Below are 17,152 nucleotides of genomic sequence, written 5' to 3'. Positions count from 1 at the left end.
AATTTATAGGATTTACCTAAATTTCCCCTATTGGGCCCCGCCCCTCCTGTCCCCGGGGGGTCAGATCCAAAATTTATACAAGTTCTATTCCCCTTCCCCCAAGAAAGTTTCTGGCCAAATTTGGTTACAATCCATGCAGAACTCTAGGACAAGTAGCGACTTATAGGATTTACCTCTATTTCCCCTATTGGGCCCCGCCCCTCCTGTCCCCAGGGGGTCAGAGCAAAAATTTAAACAAGTTCTGTTCCCCTTCCCCCTAGGATGGTCCTGGCCAAATTTGGTTACAATCCATGCAGAACTCTAGAACAAGTAGCAATTTATAGGATTTACCTAAATTTCCCTATTGGGCTATTGGGCCCCCCCCCTCCTGTCCCCGGGGGGGTCAGAGCCAAAATTTATACAAGTTCTATTCCCCTTCCCCCAAGGTTGTTTCTGGCCAAATTTGGTTACAATCTATGCAGAACTCTAGGACAAGTAGCGATTTATAGGATTTACCTCTATTTCCCCTATTGGGCCCTGCCCCTACTGTCCCCGGGGGGTCAGAGCCAAAATTTATACAAGTTCTGTTCCCCTTCCCCCAAGGATGTTTCTGGCCAAATTTGGTTACAATCCATGCAGAACTCTAGGACAAGTAGCGATTTATAGGATTTACCTAAATTTCCCTTATTGGGCCCCGCCCCTCCTGTCCCTGGGGGGTCAGAGCCAAAATTTATACAAGTTCTGTTCCCCTTCCCCCAAGGATGTTTCTGGCCAAATTTGGTTACAATCCATGCAGAACACTAGGACAAGTAGCGATTTATAGGATTTACCTCTATTTCCCCTATTGGGCCTCGCCCCTCCTGTCCCCGGGGGGTCAGAGCCAAAATTTATATACAAGTTCTATTCCCCTTCCCCCAAGGATGTTTCTGGCCAAATTTGGTTTCAATCCATGCTGAACTCTAGGACAAGTAGCGATTTATAGGATTTACCTTAATTTCCCCTATTGGGCCCCGCCCCTCCTGTCCTCGGGGGGTCAGAGCCAAAATTTATACAAGTTCTGATTCCCTTCCCCCAATGATGTTTCTGGCCAAATTTGGTTACAATCCATGCGGAACTCTAGGACAAGTAGCGATTTATAGGATTTATCTAAATTTCCCTTATTGGGCCCCGCCCCTCCTGTCCCCGAGGGGTCAGAGCCAAAATTTATACAAGTTCTGTTCCCCTTCCCCCAAGGATGTTTCTGGCCAAATTTGGTAACAATCCATGCAGAACACTAGGACAAGTAGCGATTTATAGGATTTACCTCAATTTCCCCTATTGGGCCCCGCCCCTCCTGTCCCTGTGGGGTCAGAGCCAAAATTTATACAAGTTCTATTCCACTTCCCCCAAGGATGTGTCTGGCCAAATTTGGTTTCAATCCATGCAGAACTCTAGGACAAGTAGCGATTTATAGGATTTACCTCAATTTCCCCTATTGGGCCCTGCCCCTCCTGTCCCCGGGGGGTCAGAGCAAAAATTTATACAAGTTCTGTTCCCCTCCCCCCAAGGATGTTTCTGGCCAAATTTGGTTAAAATCCATGCAGAACTCTATGACTAGTAGCGATTTAAAGGAAATGTTGACGGACAGACGGACGACGGACGACGGACGACGGACGACGGACGGACGACGGACGACGGACGCCGCGCCTTGACATAAGCTCACAGGCCCTTCGGGCCAGGTGAGCTAATAAAAACTTATGATTAAAACAGGAGATCCCGGAGGGATCTTGGCGCCCACCAATGATCTATGTCTGACAATCGAAATCAAACATACTACACATAAAATTTGAGACAGATCGCTTCAGTACTTTCTGAGAAGTAGCAGTAACAAACTTCAATTATCAAAATCCAAGATGGCCACCAGTCGGCCATCTTTTTGAGCAATCACTCCCAAAATGCAATATACACAACTACGGTAGGATCCAAGGGGAATCTACATATGAAATTTGAGAAAGATCCCTTCAGTACTTTCTGAGAAAGAGCGGTGACAAACTTTAACTATCAAAATCCAAGATGGCTGCCGGTCGGCCATCTTGTTGAATGATAGGTCTCAAAATGCAATATGCACAACAAGGGTCCTAGGGGAATCTACATATGAAATTTGAAAAAGATCACTTTAGTACTTTCTGAGAAATAGCAGTAACAAGAATTGTTAAAGGACAGACGGACGGACCACGGACGAAAGGCAATTTGAATAGCTCACCATCTGATGATACTTGAAATTTGATTTTGATAAACGCTAGGTAATATTTTATAGGAATCCTACATTACAAGTACTATTTTACAAATTAACTTATTAAGCATCATGGAAAAAAGTGCTTTTTAGTTTTCTAATAAGACAAGTTTTGATGTTAAAAAAGATCAAAACGCAAAAAAAACCAAACAATCTCACGGAAAAAATATGAAAGGAAGTTTGGTTCGGCACTCACTTGAAAAACACGGTAGCAGGAAACTTGACAACAATGACCCGTTACGGATTATCACACTGTCAATACAATATCTCCCAGGTCAATAAAACAGTTCGTTTACATCATTCTATCCAACATTAAAACTTCATCACATTGCTTAAACCTTACTCTGTATAAAATCTTAAATGATAAAAAATGGATATCAAGAGGCATTCTGCAATTCATTGCATGACAAAATAAATATTCAATCAAAACAATCAATCCATAATCAAATATTAATAATCTTTCAGATAATTTGCACTGTTCATTTCTTATATGATGGCTCTTGAAGGAGCACACATACAAATACAACGTGAAAAAATTCTTTAATATTTGTTATTTTTTCTATAGACAAAATTTCATATCAATTTAGTCTAAGAGTAAATTCTAAATATGTATTGCAACATCATGGTATATACAATTTGTTTGCTGTAATTACACATTTTGGAGCAATAATATTCAATTTCATTCCTGAATTTCTGTTTAAAATACAAATGAAAAACAAATTCTAAGGAAAACCTTTTAATACTTAAATCAATGAGTTTTGTTTTGAATTATTTAAACTTTTACCAGACCAGGACACATATTTTTCCTATCATTCCTTTAAAACAATCCCTAATATGAGTTTTTGTAGTACTGTCACCTCATGCAGAACATGCAGGAATGAACAATGTTTTCTAGTCTATAGGCTTTCTACACTAAAATACATTGATTTTGATATAACCAAAACGGAGTGAGTGAACTACAATTTACCATCGATCAATCTCACTGTCCAGTAATGGGAACATAATATTTTTGTGACGTCACAATCACTAGAAGGTGGGAATGATCGACGGTAAATCGTACTTCACCTGCATTGTTATGTATCTCAAAATCCAAGTATTTCATGAGAAATATACATCAATAAATGTTTTAATACATTACATTATAATAATTCAAAACTATGCTAACACTATGAAAGTGTGTGCATTTATTGATAATTGAAATAGGTTCAGGGCATTAGATATAAATAACTTTCTTGCTTTGTGTCCAGTGTATATTAGACATATAAAATTTGCCACTGAAATTTTCTTTCAAATTTGGTTACCTCCTCTTTTGTAGAGTTATATCCCTTTTCATATTGTTACCTCACTTTCAACAATTCTCGATATGCAGTGCTATATATAGATAAGCAGTAATACATGCTAATAGGTGGGAGTTATTTCCCCTGACGTACCTGAACTCGGAGATGACTACATTCTTCTCCCTGACAAACACCTTTGGTTAAGTAATATTCACTAATCTCATCTAACTTGGTGCTGAAGTCACTCCCAACTGTAACATGTAGAATAATTAGCAATCAGAAATAAGTTTCGCAATTTACATGTTGCTATCAGATTCCATCCAATATCTTTTTAATTGACACATATGAAAGACAAGCATGATAATGATTAATATTAATAAGATACAGAAGTCCCCCATTATACTGCCACCTTTTGTGCAGTGCTGATTTGGCGGTACCAAGGAGGTGGCAGTACAAACAGAGTTTAAAAAGATATATTTAGATATGCCCCTATACAGTCAACAGGAACAGAGTTGAGTTCAAATTAGCGTGAACACAACGGCGTATGAATGCAAACCCAGAATAGGATCACACTACTTCGAGTTCACGCTTCAGTAATATTTTGTGACATATGATAATCTAAATAAACTTTAATTACTAAATTTACCTTTTACCTTTTCACAGATGACAGATTTGCTTTGAATTAATAATAAACTAAAACTAGAAATATGTCTGTTAGACATTAAGTGCTCGCTAACTGCTTCCTAATCTTAATTTCCAGTATGAAATCATCCTCGGCAACACATGTCCCTGTGTACGTAGCACTTTCGCTCATTATCTCTGGGACTATTGCAAGGAGATGGTTTACACCCTTGGTGTATTGTAATAAATACTTTCCTTTACTTCATCAGAACTTTAAATGTGAAATACCTTTGAACTTTGTTAAGTGTGTTCTTTGTTACATAGAAGCGTGTTTATTATTATATAGACATTGATACGATAGACTCAAGACTTGATTCGCTGTTCAAAATAGTCGTCCGCTAGAACACTGTCTTGTCTCTGTGCACATGGTGACTCCTCTGTGCCACGCTTGAACGCCTTTCTGGGGTACATTAGATCTAGAGCTCAGACACCCAGACTGATATTTTATATTGTCTTTTTTTGTTTCCCTTACACAAGGATGTATGATTTTAGAAATATTTCTTAGAAATGCAGCAAATGCGGACTGTAGTCACAAGATGTAGTAAGCCATAGTAGAACGTACACCTAGGACACTGTTCTTGATTTATAGTAGATTATCGCTGACAGGAATGTCGTAGTATATGTTTTTGAAAGGTTAAGTTCACTGAAATCACGGCGAAATCTATTAAAATAATTAAAATAATAAAGCGAGTACACTCGCACTAATAAAAGTGCAAGTAGGTACCATAACATCGATAATGAAAACGAAAGCAGTTTGCAGTTTGTCTAGCTTTTTCTCTGTAAATTACCCTATGTTACATAACATTAAATCACGATATAGAGATCAACATTGAATCACATTTAAATCATTATTTAGAAGTAACATACACGAAGAAATCAGGCCCTTAAAAAGGCTGCACTACACGTTAACCGAAAACGAAAGTCAAGTTGCACATGCGCAAAGCAAAGGTGTGCAAGATGTTAACAACACACTTGATTAGAACATAGCTTTTAACAAAATATCGGAAATTTTGACAAACATATATTGGCTAAAAAAACCTAAAATGCATTCATCTTATAATGCGACCATGAACCATTTGTTGTTTTTCCACGTAATAGCATGAATGTGGAATGTTTACATGGTCGCACGTACATGCAAGCCACGTGTTAAGTGTAACGATTAGCAAATATGAATTTTGTTGCGAATTTGGAAAAAACTGTTGTGACAGTAGCTCAATACACTAGAAATACACAAAACCATGTTATACTAAACAGCGACACATAGTATCAATGTCAAATTAAGTGTTTATTTGCTTCACTTACCTTTAGTGTTTTATTCGTGTGCTCTAATACGACAACCGATACAAGCGCTCGTATGATAATGCGCTTCACAATGCGTCTATATTTATCGACTATTTGAACCCTTTTTAATGCTTCGGTGTACATCATCGGCGAGGTGCTTGGATTTCTTGAGCGATACAAGCGTTTGTATGTTTATAGCGTCCAGTTCCATAATCCTTTATCGACTATTTAAACCTTAATGCACATTGGTGTACAAAATCGGCGTGGTGCTTGAATATATAGAGAGATGCAAGCGTTTTTATGATTATACGCTTCCAGTACCAAAGGTATATTTGTGATAAGTGTTTAATCCAGGTACGTTCTTGATTACTGACTATTGCATATGTAAATCGTTGCAAAAGAGTTAATATTTAATTTATGTTTATGAAATCATAAGCTGTTTATGTAACCATAAGCCAAAGACCAACAGAATATAGTTATTCAATACGTAGATCTCACTTCCGGTATTTCATGCGCACTAGGCATAACGGATGTACACAGACTCTACACACGACAAGGAAAACAATAGGGCGAGCGTACTCTGCTCGCCCTAAAAATGATTTCCGTCTTCTATTTGTCTCAAGACTGATCCTTAGGTGGCACAAACAATATTCTGCTCGTCAGTACTCGGTTGACAGTAGCAAGTGTAAACAAAGTTTCTTCGTTGTCGGATTTCAAAATAGAGCTGAATTACATACTGAACCATTGCTGCTATGAACTAATAATGGTTGTTACAAGAAAGCCAGCCACAATAAACCCTAGGAATACTCCATAAGAACAGTGTGATATTTTCTCCAGCTAGAGATACTCACATGTTGGTTCATCTGACCCTCCATTGGACACCTGGGTCTTGGAAGATGGACACTGCGCCCCGTCGCCGTTCACTGTAAAAGAAATCAGACTATTATTGCATATCAATTTTCCACTTGGGTTCCGTTTATTAGTTTCAGGTACAGTACTAAATTTTCAAAAGGAAAACAAGGCCATTTAATGAATGAAATCATTATCTTACACAACTACACAACTCTTATTAAAAAAAATCAATCGCACCTGGAGACACATTTAGACTCTTCTAAATCAATGATTAGACCAGTTCATTATGGAATTTAAGAGGTGAATGAGTTAATGAAACAGTAACTATGAGACTTCTCATTCACCCCTGAAGACACATTTAGACTCTTCTAAATCAATGAATAGACCAGTTCATTTTAAAATATCAAGGGTAAATGAGTTGAGATAGTAACTATGAGTGACTACTCACAGGCAGGCAGGTCCCCAGAGGAATGGATGTCGCCAGCACAGCTGTCCAGTTTGATGGGAGTGACAGTGCAAGTCTGCGTACAGTGACCGTTACAGTCTCCTGCTTTACTCCGACTCCGAGTCTCAATCACGCACTTCTCTTCTCCATTCTCCTAGTTAGAAAGATATGTTAGAACATCAGACAAGAGCAATTATATCATAATACAAGAGGCTCAGTGGGCCTGTATCACTCACCTGGTTATTGCAATAATTATGGTAATATTTCAATGAGAATTATGAAGAATTTCAACAAGTGCTTTATTTCTTCTAAACGGGCTAAGGTGGCTATTTCCTCCTAATGTGTCCCGCCCTCCTGCCCCTGGGGAAGGGGTGCAGGAAGGCGGTGAGACGGAAGGTCAGAGCGATAATTTTTAATTCCAACCCATTTTGGTTTAAATCCATTCACAATATTAAATCCAGTAAATAAATTGGACCATGAAGAGAAGGAAGACAGATGCATAAAACATACAAATAGACAAAATTTCTTACGAGCACTTTCACCCATTATGAGCATCATCTATATCGATGTCTTTTAATAAGATGTATCTTTTGTATATCCTTTGGACGGCCGTAACGTATTTATGCGTAATTATGCATTTGCCCATTTCATGCACCCTTCTGGAGCCCCACTGAGACCGTTGAAAACTAAATACTAGTTTTTTGAAAGAAGATGTTCATCCCTATATAGCATGTCATATCGATTCGGTCATTGCATTAGTGACGTCACAAATCACCTTTGAACATGCCCAAATAAGTCAAAAATTGAGGTATGTCGATTTATCAATTAAACAGAGCTAATGCATCTTTAAACAGAAGTCCATAAACATAAAAGGGAAGCATTTCTCTATAACCAGAGGAAAGACACATGGAAAATGGATCAAACGAAATATATTTTATATTTGACCATCGTCCATGACATGTTTAAATGACCCTTAGATGCAAATAACTTACTCGTTTACATATGACTCTACTCTCCGTCTCTTTTCCTCTTCTCCCCTTTCCATGGGGGCTGTGCGGGGCTGACAATTGGCGTTGGGGACGGGTGGTGCAGTTTCCTGTGGGGCTGCAGATTGTGTCGCCTGATGGTAGCGCTGGAAACATTTGATGGCACGCAAAGTACTGACTACGTCAGGATTTTCCGGTTGGATCTCCAGAGAAATTTGATAATGTTTCACTGCGCCTGTGTAGTTCTTCGATGCCCATAACACATTGCCAAAGAAGAAATGGGAAGATGGCTGAAAAATAAATTATAAAATTTTTATTCTGTCGTTCATGTTCCATGGGAGAAGATGGATCATAAGTTCATAAACTTGTATGTGATCCCTGGGCCATTTGGAAATATACAAATAAAATATTGTTAAATCTAAAAAATTCATTAGATAGTTACTGATTAATAGACAAGGACAATGAACATTGTGTATTATTTATCAGATAGATTAAAAATTAACTCATGCACCCCTGAAGACACTTATGATCTCTTCTGATTCAAACGGTGGCACATTCCATTGTAAATTTTCAGGGGTGAATGAGCCAAACTTTGTTTTAAAGACTGATATCATATGCATTTAATTTAATATAGAGTACAAGGCAAATAAATTGAGGATATTCCTTGTTTCTTAATGAATAATAGTTCTATTTCATCGAGTGGGGAGGAAACTTTGATACTGCTTCGCACTCAGGAAAATTTTTAAGTTCAATTCACAAGATCAAGATTCTTTGTTTTTTGATAAGTTACAGTTCTATTTCATCTTCTGAATGAAAACTTTGATATTTTTCATCAAGAAAGGAATAATATTCTCTAAACGTATACTTTTGCTTTATACTCAAATATTTTCACTGCAATTACATTAGTGAAATTCTAATTGGTCGCAAATTTTAATCTCACAACCTCGACTTACCTCGATATCGCTGATATTGAGAGCATCCCTCATGACCTTGACAGCGTCGTCATAGCGACCCCAGCGGTAGAGGATATTAGCCAAGTTCACAAGAGGAATGTCTTTGTATTTGTCAGGAACGTAGATGAGAGAACGCCGGATACACTCAATACCATGGTAATTGTTACCGATGATACGCCAATACATCCCTGCCAAGTTATACAGTATCCATTTGGGACCAACATTCTGAAACAAATTGTAAAATTGTACACAATTGTGAACCACTCTGATGAAAATAACCAGTTTTGGATCATTTTGAAGCTAGATTTTTTTTTTTGAAAGATTTTATAAATTTTGATGACGTTATCTTCAGAATTAAATTCAATTTTCAATTATAGTAACATTTGTTCATTAGCCCTCCACCTCTGGATTCATTAGCCCTCCACCTCTGCAGTTGAGCTTAGTGGTTAAGGTGCCTGATAGTTTGCCACTAGTCGTCCACCACAGAGTTTCCCTATCACTAAAATCTGGGATGTTTTCACTAGAATCTGGGATGTTTTAGGGGACACTTGCTTTTGACAAGACCCAGAGCTCCATATAAGATGCGTAAGTGCGTAATTACGCATTAAAAATACATAAAAACGCATTGAAAATAAATTCAATGCGTACAGAATACGCATGAGAAAAAGTAAATACGCATTGATATCTGAAACGATGCGTAAATATTTCCGAGAACAGCTGGAACTGAAACCAAAAGTTGAAATATGTCTATCATTCGGAATTCTCTGGCTTTATCAATGACGCATACCCTTTAAACGTTCGACTGACGCTGATCTATAATCGTTCGATTAATCTCGGTGTTTTAGATTGATTTCTGTATGAATTTAAACATGTGACAGACTCAATTTTTGCAAGCTAAAGTAGCCGCGTCAAAATGGAGGCATCAAAAGCCTATTTACTTTTCAAATTTTCAAGAAATGACACAAATCAGTGAAAATATAATATAATAGTGATATAAAGAACTGTAACCATTTTCAAATTGGTTTATAGGAAGAACTTGGATAACACATTTCAGTTTATCATTGATTTTAGTTTTGTGCATATTTTTTATTATTTTTGACAATTTTTTTAGAAGAAAAGAAATCGATTTAGAAACCAAATATATCTATATAACATGTACAGTCAAACCTACATAATGACCACCGAAGGGACAAAGAGAAAAAGTTTATAGACAAGTGGTCTTTGATTTTGGTCAGCTGTGACCCAAATAATATAGTCTTCAACTCTTCAGAAGTAGTTGGTATTTATACAGAGGTGGTTGTTATGACAGGTTTGACTGTTTGTGTTTTTATATATTAATGAACACAGTGACAGTCTATAAAAAAGTTTGAAAACCTTTACAAAAAAAGCATTTAAAGTATTCACAAGGGTAAATTACCCTTTGGAATTTTCAAATCAGCATTGGGAAAAAAATCAAGGTGTAAAATCAGCATTGAGTTTAAAAATAGGGGGTAAAAACCCTTTGACCTGAAATTTTATCTGGAGCTCTGAAGACCCCAAAACAAATCAATGATAACTGAATCAAGTGAAGTCCTAAGAGCCGTCGTACCTTTTTGAGAGCCGTCAGAATCCTCTGTCCGACCTCCTCCTCTGTAACCACTCCGCCATTCACATGATTCAAAAGTGTCTGTAATATACAAACTTCACAGGTCAAAATATGTAACCGCATATTATTATAACTAAGAAAGTCTAACTAGTCTGTCAAATAGATACAGATATTTCAATTGTATAAAATTCACAGGTTATAAAACCATAAGAATATGTCATTATTGTCTAAACCCAGTATCACCAGAATGAGAATATTTGGCCAGTATAGGAAGGTTTTCAGATTTTGTGATAAATATATAAATGAGAAACGAAGAACTTATCTGAAAATAAAACATAAGAAAAACAGCTCAGTTCTTGTATTTCTAATTGTTAATTAGACAAGTTATTGTTCAAATTATAATGATTGATTACACTTTGTTGGTGGTGTAACATCTTTAAAACATTCGCCCCTAAAGACACATTTGAACTCTTCTATTCAAAGACAGGAACAGCTCAATATGAATTTTCAGGGGTGACAGAGTTAAAGCAGCTTATCTTACCTGGCGAATGGACTTGTCGGACATTTTTAGTGGCATCCTGGTACGTTCCTCCCGACTGACCGATTTTATGTGGTCGTAACTCTTAGCACTGCCCTCTGGGATCTCCTCTAGTGGCACACATACTGGCGGGTACCATGGCAACGGATGCTCATCGCCTGGCGTCAGATTTTGAGCCTCGGTCAACAACGCTTTTACCCTAAAACACATAGGGATATAAGTAAATTGTTTTAGGTTTTGAAATCTTGCAACAACTGAATGTGTACCATTCTGTATACTTACATATAAAACAATTTAATCATGACCATGATAATTCGTGATCTAGACGTCAGTAAAAGGTTCTAAAATACTTCAAATTTAATTGCTGCACACGTAATTATTTAAGCGGTATTTCTATTTAAGCACTTTTAGCTGTATCGTTGAAACACTCTTCATGAACAGGGCTAAATTTTGTAAAAGACTATTTCTGGTATTAATCCACCATATTGCTCTGATTTACATCCCCTGTAATAAATCATAATTTACAGTTTTTTCACAAGTGTGTTAAATTTCATTGCACTCAAATACATTAACTTTTACAGTATTTTCACTTTTCTTTTTTTGCCACAAAGTTTGAAAAATTTTAATGCATTCTATAATAAGACAGTTATAGTATGGCCATAATAAACTTCAGCAAAGAATTTTTATAATATAGTTTTTTTAATTTGAAACAAGCGGCAGTATTTGTTATAACTTTAGCAGAGCTTGGTGTTCAATAAATGTGGTCTTTCTCAGATAAAATGGGGTCACTCTAGAATTTGAATTGACTGTCAGAAAAAAGTGGTGTCCTTCTCATTTTCTGTCTTTGAAAGATATTGGGACGGCGTATACACAACCCCTGGTAATCAGCAGTAAACAATATATATAGTGAAAACTAGTTTTGATATTAAAGCCAGTTATTTTCCTCCAAGTGTCAATTTCCTTTTAAATTAGTATAAACTTTTCCAGATATTGTTTATAAAGAGGAAATTGAGAGCTAATGGTTTCCTGGTGTATGTATCTGTAGTAAACATAGTCCTCAGAAACACTTCCTCATCACCATTACTTCCTGCTACAGGAACACTTTTATATAGAACAAAATAGCTGCTGCATTGCATTATTTGTATAATGTAACAAAATATGACTTATCAGATCTCTTGAAAATGAGAGCGGAAATTTCCTTGAAGCAGAACATTAAGGTAAAAAAGACACTTCAACGCGACTGAAACCTCAGCTGCATCCTTAATTCTATTTCTTTTCTTCTTCTTCTAAACAACTTACTCAAATCCTTTATTTTCTGGAGAGAGGTAGATCATGGAGAGATTGCGTGGATCTGGAACTTTCTGTACATGCGTGTCACACTCCTCCTTGCTTGGCCAATCATCATCCAGCAATGGCATCTGAAATTTTTTTTCTTAAAATCTAAAATTTAATTTCATAGTTTTGGATGAAATTGGAAAAGAAAAACTTTCATCAGACAACAAGAACATTTCTAAAAAATTATTTCACAACTGACTAATTGTCACAGCTCAATCCTTGAAAAAATCATTTTTGAAATATGACATCTGACCATACTTAGTCCTTGGGTTCAAAACTTTTAAAGAAAAGATTCAGGATTCCCGTGGCTGAGTGTTTAAGGTTTCTCGACATATTCTCACAAGCGCTCCACCTTGCAGTGCAAGTTCATATCCCACGACATGGGGTAGGTCCCAGGTAGTGACTGTGGATCAGTGGTTTTTCTCTGAATTCTCCGACTTTTCTCCACCTTCTGTTCCTGGCACATCCTTAAATGACTTCTTTAAAGAAGACATTCAACCAATCAAAAGAAAAGATTTGCAGGGATATCCCTAATACCTACTTTAACAGCCGTATCTTTGTCACGGCCGTCCCTGGTAAAGAGTGGGTCGCGTATAGGTTTCGAGTAATCCATAGTCAGAGGTCTTTCGTCCCGAGTGTTAGTGAGCTGTAAAGTTAATGCACACATGACAGTTAGGTGAAATTAGTGGTGAGTGACCTATTTATTTCGTAACATGACATATTGTTGCCAGTAATGTAAATTAATGCTTCAGGATTTACAGTAAAGCCTGTTTACAACGAAAACACACATAATAAATTTTCAGTTATAATGTAGTAATTTTTATTCCCCTTCAAGGTTCCTTCCATCTTTTCATCATATGACAGAGTTGGCTCCCTTGTGGGTAGGTATCAATTGTTACATCATTATTTAGTGAACGCAATTTATGTTGTTTACTCCGAAAAGTATTATGTTACGCCCGCAAACACATGACATCACCATCAATACCTTGTTTGTTTGTTTGTTTGATTTATTTACGTCCTATTAACAGCTATGGTCATGTAAGGACGGCCTCCCATGTATGCGGTGTGTTGCGTGTATGTTGTGCGAGGTGAGTGTACTGGGAGACTGCGGTATGTTCGTGTTGTGTCTTCTTGTATAGTGGAACTGTTGCCCTTTTTATAGTGCTATATCACATGAAGCATGCCGCCGAAGACACCAAGCAACACACCCCACCCGGTCACATTATACTGACAACGGGCGAACCAGTCGTCCCACTCCCTGTATGCTGAACGCTAAGCAGGAGCAGAAACTACCACTTTTATAGACTTTGGTGTGTCTCGGCCAGGGGACAGAACCCAGAGCCTTCCTCACAGGGGCGAACGCTCAACTCAAGGCCAAAAGTGAGGCGGTGCCAAGGAAGGCATTAGGAAATATAAAGTCAGTTAGGAAGAAGAGAAAAGATAAGATCCTAAATTTAGTCACCTTTTACGATCATGCAATAGGGGCAGCAGGTACAATTCTAACGCCCTACCTGCAGGGCCCGCCATCAATACCTACCCGCAAGGGAAGATAACTTTGTAATATGAAAATACAGAATATGTTATCTGTTATATGTGTATAACAAAATGTGTTTTTAATGAAGTGATTTCGTTGGGCCTCAGAAGTTCAGTATAGCTGTGTTTTACTGTATAATATTACAAAAGTGACACATGCAGGAGCCTGGACACAATGGATAGCAATAGGAATATAAGTCAAACTCAACTGTGATCAAACTATTGGAGCAGCACATACAGTATAGCCAGGTTTTTTTGTGGGTTTGGAAATTCATGATTTTGACTTTTAAATGAAAGCAAACCAAAATTTCACAATCGGACTAAAAACGCTTCTTGTTTAATCTACTTCTAGTAAGTTTGTGGAATAAGTTAAGTTTTTAAAATCAGAGCATTGTCTCTCAAAATCGTTATATACCTTCCCCATTGAAATTTCTTGGCTATACACAGGTGAATCCTTGACATTTCAGGGGTTACTATGATAATTGTCCTTTATATCCACCCCTGGAATATGTCAAAGTAAAACTGAAAGCATTTCCTTTAAAAGATTACAGAGAGAAACACCCAACTTCAAAGCCAGTGTACATGATGTACATCAAAAGACCAAACTGCCTTTCCCATCTGTTGTCGAAAACTGAGCCTTCAGTTTGGCTATGACATAGTCCAGGGGTAGATATATTGGCAGTGATAGTAACTCATGGAGTATTGTGGATGACAGAAGTGATGTTAATCTACATGTTTTAACTGTTGTCACACATAATTTTTCCATATAGCATTTCATATTTTCAATTTTGAAATGTCATAGTTCAGGGGCGGCTATGACAACAGTGATTATAACCCCTTGAGAATTGTGAATGACCGAGGTGATGTTAAGACAGCTAGGGACTATACTAACCTGTTTGCCCTCCTTAGGGGACGTAGCATCCACGATCTCCTCTTGTATCTCGTAGTATTCTACAATGGAGGATTTCTTACCCCAGGTACACATCAGCACCTGCTTCCCATCTCGGTCCACCATCCGACAGTATTCACCTACAACAATATACAAATACTGTAGGCCATCTTTTTTATGATTTCCTTTTTATAATAAAACCTATTTCATGGATATGAAAAACACCTTTTAATATAAAGCAAGATTACTATTAGATTACGGAAATAAAATTTTGTGAAATCCACAGAATTAGATCACCATAGGTTTACAGTAGGCCTATGTGTACACTGACCTCATAATCAATGGGGTCATATGGTATTTCTTTTATTAGTTTATTAGGTTGACTAAATACATTGAGGAACCACCCCACCCCCTTCTTCTTAAGTAAAAAAGTTAAAACAGCTCCACTTCAGATTGTGTGAACATCCGACTTAAGTTATCCAATGGTTCCTTGTGTAGGTAAAGGCAACCTGTCTATAAAGACCATCCAATGGACAGAGGAAAATTGGTTTTTATAGCCAAATGGTCTTTATACACAGGTCAAATTGTGTTGAAATTGGACATTTGGGACCCTAAGAAAGTAGTCTTATTACATTTGTAAGCAGGTGGTCATCACAAAGAGGTTGAATCGTGTTGAAATTGGACATTTGGGATCCTCAGAAAGTGGTCTTATTAAGCAGGTGATCTTTATACAGAGGTGGTCGCTGAGGCAGGTTGGTAAATTCTACATGGTCTGTTACAAGTAAACGCTCCTGTCTACTATTAGGTTCAATTTTCGAGAATTTTGAAATTTGCGAAGACCTTGCAGACTACAGTCGACATAGTTAATTATCATGGAAACGTAAATTTGTAAAGTTTGATAAAAACAAAATCCATGAAAATTATACCCCTATAAAATATGATGATTTCACAGTATATATGTCAGTAGGTAAATCACTTACCTATGTCTATAGTAGAGTCGCGTATTTTGAAAGACTCAAAGGCTTTGTGCTGTAGAAGTTTGACTTCATTCGACACCTGTTCTGAAAGCAACTTTTCATTTTGATTCTGCCAGAAATCATGTTTTTTCTGGTAGTCCTTCAGATCATTCAGTGTTCTCTGTAAGGATCTGTGGAGAAACCAAATCAAAAGGATATTAAACGATAAATACTCGTGTATGGGTCAATTGCAAGTCCACAATGTATATAAGATTACCCAACCTAAAAGATAGCTTCGGGCTAGTCAGCACAAGGTTTGAAATAATGTGTTTAGTACATTACTGTTCATTAAAATCAGACTATGTTTGAATTCTTTACCTGTGCTGTGCTTCCAAAGCGTTCTCCAGTTTAGCGTGGCAGTGAACGGCATGTTTGCGTTTGGCTGCTGCCTCAAAGTCTGGCTGAATCTTGAGAGTGTTTTCGAAGCAGATCACTGATTTGTTATACTCAGCCAGTACCTATATATACAAACAGTCAAATGTGCTCTAAGGAAAAGGTTCTAATTTTAGAAACCTAGATACTAATATTTATTAGCATTGAAAGATCCAGATCTGTTGCTGTTTCTATCAAAATTGCATTACAATAAAGTTTTCTTATTTTTTTACTAAAATACTTCACTGCAAAATCTGATTTACTCATAAGTTTTCTCATTAGTTCTCTTCATATCATGAATATTGTAAATTATGATTGATTAGCACGGATATAGATTTGAACAATATTTTGGTTCAATACCGGAAATACCCTTTTTACAAAATTTAGCGCTGTACATAAATTAGCGCTTCAAAGACAGTGCGAAAAGCGCTAAAATAAAGCTACTACTCAAATAAGAACATTTACAGCAATCATTGCCTTTTAGACTGAAGTTGTAAAACATCTACCATAGCGGTACTTACAGCATAAATGTTTCCAAGAGTGAAGTGGTTCACGTTTCGCTCTTTGGAGATGTCTAAGGCGGCATGAACAACAATGGCCGCCTCGTTGGAATATCGGGCCCGATGTAAAACGTTGGCTAAACTGATTAAAGCGACGTCCTTCTGTTGTCTGCAAGTGATTAAATGTTGAAAGTTTAAAATACTCAATGGTTTATACTACAGATTATATAATTGTTATTCATACAAATAACATATTGTAAAACCAATAAATACTAAATTGATCTTGTATTTATTTTCCTTCCATTGATACATATAAAATTGATTTATATACTTTATATGTATAAGTCAAATTAAATGGAAATGATTCTTGTAATATTATGATAACACTGACACAACACTTCAAATCAAAATCTCTCACTTACGATTACCACATAGAGATAATTATAAACATATTTGGGGTTTTTTTTTCGGTGACAAAAATATATAAAATCTGCTTCCGAGATCGTAACAAACAGAAAGTCAATTGACTTATGATATCATTTCATTTTTTACATTTCATTTCTTTTCTTGACCTAAAGTGAGCACAATATGAGCCCAAACACATAGAGACCTATCTGTATTTTGAATACTTTAGTACGTAGCTGGAGGCTAGCTATCT

General features: G+C 36.9%; 1 protein-coding gene across 1 annotated transcript in view; it reads right to left on the bottom strand.

Annotated features, from left to right (window-relative positions):
• Positions 1-17,152, bottom strand: part of LOC138330148 (tetratricopeptide repeat protein 17-like) — a 36,465-nt gene that overhangs the window by 14,071 nt on the left and 5,242 nt on the right. The window contains 14 exon segments of the mRNA XM_069277562.1: positions 3,682-3,779; positions 6,342-6,413; positions 6,791-6,941; positions 7,780-7,848; positions 7,851-8,063; positions 8,727-8,951; positions 10,315-10,392; positions 10,853-11,048; positions 12,149-12,267; positions 12,726-12,830; positions 14,610-14,746; positions 15,587-15,753; positions 15,941-16,080; positions 16,516-16,663. Of these exon segments, the coding sequence (XP_069133663.1) occupies positions 3,682-3,779; positions 6,342-6,413; positions 6,791-6,941; positions 7,780-7,848; positions 7,851-8,063; positions 8,727-8,951; positions 10,315-10,392; positions 10,853-11,048; positions 12,149-12,267; positions 12,726-12,830; positions 14,610-14,746; positions 15,587-15,753; positions 15,941-16,080; positions 16,516-16,663 (1,918 nt within the window).

The sequence above is a fragment of the Argopecten irradians genome, chromosome 8 (genome assembly GCF_041381155.1).
Source record: "Argopecten irradians isolate NY chromosome 8, Ai_NY, whole genome shotgun sequence".
NCBI classification, from domain to species: Eukaryota; Metazoa; Mollusca; class Bivalvia; order Pectinida; family Pectinidae; genus Argopecten; species Argopecten irradians.
This window is presented reverse-complemented; position numbering and strand designations above follow the sequence as displayed.